This window comes from Aquarana catesbeiana, linkage group LG06 (assembly GCF_042186555.1).
Source record: "Aquarana catesbeiana isolate 2022-GZ linkage group LG06, ASM4218655v1, whole genome shotgun sequence".
NCBI lineage: Eukaryota > Metazoa > Chordata > Amphibia > Anura > Ranidae > Aquarana > Aquarana catesbeiana.
Window position 1 is genome coordinate 359917474 of NC_133329.1, and position 6000 is coordinate 359923473.

Genomic DNA, 6000 nt, shown 5'->3' on the forward strand with positions numbered 1-6000 from the left:
GGGGGGTCTGTAATAATGGAGGGGGGCTCTGTCCTGGGGGGTCTGTACTAATGGGGGGGTCTGTCCTGGGGGGGTCTATACTAATGGAGGGGGGTCCTGTCCTGGGGGGTCTGTACTAATTGAGGGGGTCTGTCCTGGGGGGGGTCTGTACTAATGAAGGAGGGGTCTATCCTGGGGGGTCTGTACTAATGGAGGGGGGTCTGTCCTGGGGGTCTGTACTAATGGAGGAGGGGTCTGTCCTGGGGGGGTCTGTACTAATGGAGGGGGGGTCTGTCCTGGGGGGGTCTGTACTAATGGAGGGGGGGTTTACTGGGGGGGTCTGTACTGAGTAAGGTCTGTACTGAGGGAGGGGTTTATACTTACTGCGGGTTCTGCACTGATGGAGGGGGTCTATACTTAGTGGAGGGGGGTCTGTACTGAGGGGCGACTATAGTTGGTAGAAGGGGGGGTGACCCCAACCCTAGTGATGCCAATGCAGCTGCGGGCTCTTCTTTCCCCCCTCCCTCTTCCCCCTCCCTCTCCCTCTTGCGCACGCTGCTGTACTAGTGAGCAGCGCTTGCCAGCACAGCTGCCCACTATGTATCTTCCCCTGCCTTCATATACCCAGGGAAGAAACAGAATAGAAAAAGGAGCAGAGAAGAGGATTGTGGGACATGTAGTCCCGAGGACTGGCAGCCCCACTGTAACACGGAAACTGCAGCTCACACAGCATGCTCAGCTAAATGGGAGAGAGAGAGCCAGGAGCCCAGGAAAGCTTTCAGAGAAGTACACCCAGGACTCCAGAGGGAGAGGACAGTGCTGAGAGAACACCATCAGAGAGAGAACCCCGCTGACTTGCGCCACCAGAGGGAAAGCCACACAGCCTAGCGCAATCCCTGGCAGAAAAAGGAATGGAGTCATTGCCGGAATATAGATCTGGGCTCTACCCAGCGGAGTCGCCACGGGCAATTCAGAGTGAGCTGACTCCTGATCAGAGGAACCATTGCTGTATCGCTGGGTCAGGTGAGAGGGCCGATCGGCCATTATCTACTAACGTTCATAGGAAATGCAGTCTCTGATCATCTCCTGTATTATGTCTGCAGTCTCTGATCATCTCCTGTACTATGCCTGCAGTCTCTGACCATCTCCTGTACTATGTCTGCAGTCTCTGATCATCTCCTGTACTATGTCTACAGTCTCTGACCATCTCCTGTACTATGTCTGCAGTCTCTGATCATCTCCGGTACTATGACTGCAGTCTATGACCATCTCCTGTACTTATATGCCTTTCCTTGCAAGGCAATCGATGCATGGAGAAGGGACCTGGGCCAGTTAACTGAGGACCAATGGGAGGAAGCGTTACAAGCCATACCTACATGCTCCCTCAATGTGGTGCAAAAAGTATCCCAATTATATATAATACTTAGGGTGCACTATACTCCAAAAAAACTACACAGGATGTGCAGAGTGGCGGACCCCCTGTGCTGCCGATGTCGGCAGCACAGTGCGGATCTTATACACCTCTTGTGGCGTTGCCCGAAGCTCCATCGGTATTAGCATGAGGTGATTAATACACTAAATGGAGTGTTCCAAACAACGGTACCTGTAGACCCTATGTGCTGTTTGTTAGGGGTGTTGTATGATGTAATCCCGGAGGAACAAACTAGAGTGGCCTTCTCCAGGGCTTTGTTTCAAGCTAGAAAACTAATCCTAATGGCATGGAAGTCTGCAGTACCGCCTTCCGTTAAAACGTGGATAACACATATGGGTAAAACTCTCATTATGGAAAAATACATATATCAACACAGAGGTTGCCCAAGCAGGTTTGAATGCATTTGGTCTAAATGGTTAAACACACCAGGACTTAGTCCGGGAGAACTAGTATTGACTAGGCTTTTACAATGTCCTTAGATTAATAAATTAATATACATTGAAAGGATATGTACTATAAGTGGCTTGGAAGGGTGGATGGGAGTCATTTTAAAATGAATAGTATGGTATAAAGGGTTATGTAGCACCACTATAAGAACTTGAGCTGTATACATTGTATAAGTATGACACTGACATGTATGACATTGTGCATTGGAAGATGTATTAACGGAAAATGTTCAATAAAAACCTTTCTGATTTAAAAAACAAAACTCTTAGCAATAAACGCCTCTTATTTGCTCCCTTTTGTGTTTTATTATATCTGTTCTAGAAGTGTAAAAAAAATATATATATATATATATATATATATATATATATATATATATATATATATATATATATATATATATATGTTCATCCAACCAGAAATCTTCCTGGGAGACGAGAGGGAGGTGTTATGTAGTCATATTACATTTCCTGTTCTAACGTGACAATGCTGCTCCATATAGTTGTCACCCTAGGACAGTGAGCAAGTTAAATTCTGGCAGAATTACCAGATGAAAAAAAAAGGAAAAGTAGGAAAAAAAGAAAACTAATGCAACCACCACATCTAAAAGCGAGTAAACTAAACTGCAATTCAGTCATTTTTTGTTTAGGTATGCTTTAGAGTAAAACTAAAGGCAACGCTTTTTTCATTTTGGATAGAATAAAGGAAGATTATAAATCCTGTATGTTTTTGTGCGGTCTATGTCACCTTGAGGAGATTTCTCTTTAATTCCTGTCCTATAGCCATAACAGGAAGTGAGAGGACAAACCTCCAAAGTGAAGGAGTCCCTGGTTTTCACAGTGTTAATTTTGTCAACAAAAGTAATACTATTTTAGTCTTTTTAAAATACGACTAAAAACAAACACAATTCAGATGACTAAAATACAACTAAAACTACATTTTAGTCAAAAGACTATGACTAAAACTAAAATGAATTTATATCACAACGGCTAAATCTGTGTCTGTAGTGCATGGTCAAACCTTAATACCATAAATAAATATCTTATTAGATTTGTACTCCAGAAGTATATCATGTTTGGCAGTTCTAAAGAAATAATGCATTCAAATTTAACTAAACCCATTCGATTTTAGTCGACTAAAATGTACTGGAGATTTTAGTCGACTAAAATGGCATTTTAGTCAAAAGACTAAAACTAAATTGACATTTGATGTCAAAATGAACACTGGTTTTCATCTGAACTAGTTTCCTCATTGGAAGATTTCCCCTCCTATTCCTGTTCTACTGGCAACCAGAAAATGGTAAACATAACAAATAGAGAGGGGGGATTTATTGCTGCACAGACAGCAATAAAAACCTGACAGGGGTTCTAATCCTTCTCCACACTATTCAAAACTAAAAAAAAAGTTTTGCCATGAGTTATATTTTAAACAGTTAACAACCGCCCGCCGCAGTTGTACTGCGGCAGGTTGGCTCTCCTGCACGAATCGCCGTCATTGTACAAGAGCGTGCCTGCGGGTCAGGCGGACTCTATGTCTGCCGGCGACCCGCGATCACCTAGTACAGAGGCAGAACGGGGATCTGTTTTTGTAAACACGGATCCCCATTCTGACAGGAGACATGACAGAGATCTACTGTTCCCAGTGATCGAGAACAGTGATCTCTGTCATCTCCCAGGCAGCCCATCCCCCCTACTGTTAAAACACACCTAGGGAACACAGTTAACCCCTTGATCGTCCCCCTATTGTTAACCCCTTCCCTGACAGTGTCCTTTTTACATTGATCGGTGCATTATTATAGCACTGATGAATGTAATAATGTCACCGGTTCCCAAAAAGTGTCATTTGGGGTCAGATTTGTTCACCGCAAAGTCCTGAAAAAAAAAAAAGGCAGATCGCCGCCATAACCAGTAGAAACAATAAAAAACAAAAACAAATTATATATATATATATGTTCCTAAATCTATCCCATAGTTTGTAGACACGATAACTTTTGCGCAAACCAATCAATATAGGCCTATTTCAATTTTTTTTACCAAACATATGTAATAGAATATATATTGGCCTAAACTGATGAATAAATTTGTTGTTTTAAATTTTTTATATTTATATTATAGCAAAAAAAAAGTTTTTTTTCAAAATTTTCGCGCTTTGTTTGTTTATAGCGCAAAAATAAAAACCGCAGAGGTGATCAAACACCACCAAAAGACAGCTCTATTAGTGAGGGGAAAAAAAAAAGGATGTCAATTTTGTTTGGGTACAGCGTCTCACGACCGTGCAAGGTCGGCAAATCCTTCCAGTCCTTAAGTGCTTAAATTTCCACCTAAAACTGATGTAGTAGACTGCCCCAAATTTTATGGAACACTTTTGGTTTCTTCTGAAGTTCAAAGGTATTTTTATATAAGGGTAGGGAGTCAACGAGTTTCGACCAATGTGTCAGAGTAGGTGATGTTGATCTCTTCCAGGATAACAGAAGTGATTTCTTGGGGGAAAAAAAATACAGTATACATAGCAATCTCTTTTTAACTGATTCTTTGTTTCAGTCTTTATGGTGGACTTTTGTTCATCGATGATTATTTCATTGTCACAAAGCAAATAAAGTGCAGGGTCAAAAAGTCAAATATTGAACAATGGTTGGCCACCCCATAAGCAAAAAAGTACCCCATCATTTTCAGATGTCAATAGTCATTGGTTTAGATCAGAGAGTGCTTTGCTGATTGGGTGTTGCACTTCCCTTTAATAAGAGATAGGATAGTGGAAATGTTTCAGTATCAGATGTATGTGTACGAATGGTACAGACATTATCCACTTCCAGCATGATGTATTGGAAGCCAAGCACAGAGACAGACAATCAGCTACTACTGTGAGCACTATATAGAACAGTAAGGGAAGACACTTCTCAAGATAGATTCCACTACACCAATACACATTTCTTCTATATATCCTGAATACTTACTTTTCATAATTGTCCCTCTCAGCCAACTTTGAAGTGCTGTTATCTGCTATGATTGGAGCCATCGCTTATTTCCAGAGCTGCCTTCGCTTCTCTACAGAGCCTTCGCCCAGATCATGCACCACCAGCATGTACTATTACTCGGACATCATCAGCTGGGGTGTCTTAATAAGGGAACGTGACATCACATGGGCTATGCCTCATTGAAGCGTCTGGTTGGCTGGGCAAGTGGAGGCGTTGTCTCTCGTTGTTTACCCCCCTGGTTATTTATTAGTCCTTCTTTGAAGGGTTAGGATTCCTAGGCTGGGTAGAAAGAGAAACTTTAAGTAACTGATTAACTACAAAACATATTTACAGTAACCACATCATAAATGATAGACAACAATAACATTCCTTTTAACACATTTGTTCCTTTTATTTTAACCCATAACTTTCCATGTCTTTTTCTGTTTCTGTGCAGTTAACTATATGGCCATTAGAGGTCATTCAAGATCATTATTTCTATTGCTCCAATAGGACATCCTGGGAAAGTGCTGTCAGATCCCAGGTGAGAATGGGAAATATTTATGGATGAGATTAGGGATGAGCCCGATGTTCGAGTCGAACGTAAGTAACGTTGGGTGTTCACCTGTTCGCCGAACAGCGAACATTATGCGGTGTTCGTGGCAAATTCGATAGCTGCGGAACACCGTCAAAGTCTATGGGACATTAACATGAAAAACCAAAAGTGCTCATTTTAAAGGCTTATATGCAAGTTATTGCCATAAAAAGTGTATGGGGACCTGGGTCCTGCCCCAGGGGACATGTATCAATGCAAAAAAAAGGTTTTAAAACGGACGTTTTTTCAGAAGCAGTGATTTTAATAATGCTTAAAGTGAAACAATAAAAATGAAATATTCCTTTAAATATCGTGCCTGGGGGTGTCCTTAGTATGCCTGTAAAGTAGCGCATCTTTCCCGTGTTTAGAACAATACCACAGCAAAATTACATTTCTAAAGGAAAAAAATCTCATTTAAAACTGCTCGCGGCTGTAATGAATTGTCAGATCCTGGCAATAAAGATAACAATCATTGAAAAAAACGACATGGGTTCGCCCCCCCCAGTCCATTACCAGGCCCTGGTATGAATATTAAGGGGAACCCCGCACCAAAATGTTAAAAAATAATGCATGGGGGTCCCCCCAAAATCCATACCA

The 6000-nt window shown here is 41.8% G+C and overlaps 1 protein-coding gene across 2 annotated transcripts in view; it reads right to left on the minus strand.

Annotated features, from left to right (window-relative positions):
* The window catches only part of UPP2 (uridine phosphorylase 2), a 51379-nt gene extending 46416 nt beyond the window's left edge, over positions 1-4963 (minus strand). The window contains exon 1 of one of the 2 annotated variants that reach the window (XM_073634119.1): positions 4809-4963. In XM_073634119.1, coding sequence (XP_073490220.1) covers positions 4809-4870 — 62 coding nt within the window. In that variant the 5' untranslated portion in view covers positions 4871-4963. The remainder of the gene's footprint in view (positions 1-4808) is intronic. The other variant, XM_073634121.1, reaches the window with a different exon arrangement.
* Between the last annotated feature and the right edge of the window lie 1037 nt (positions 4964-6000).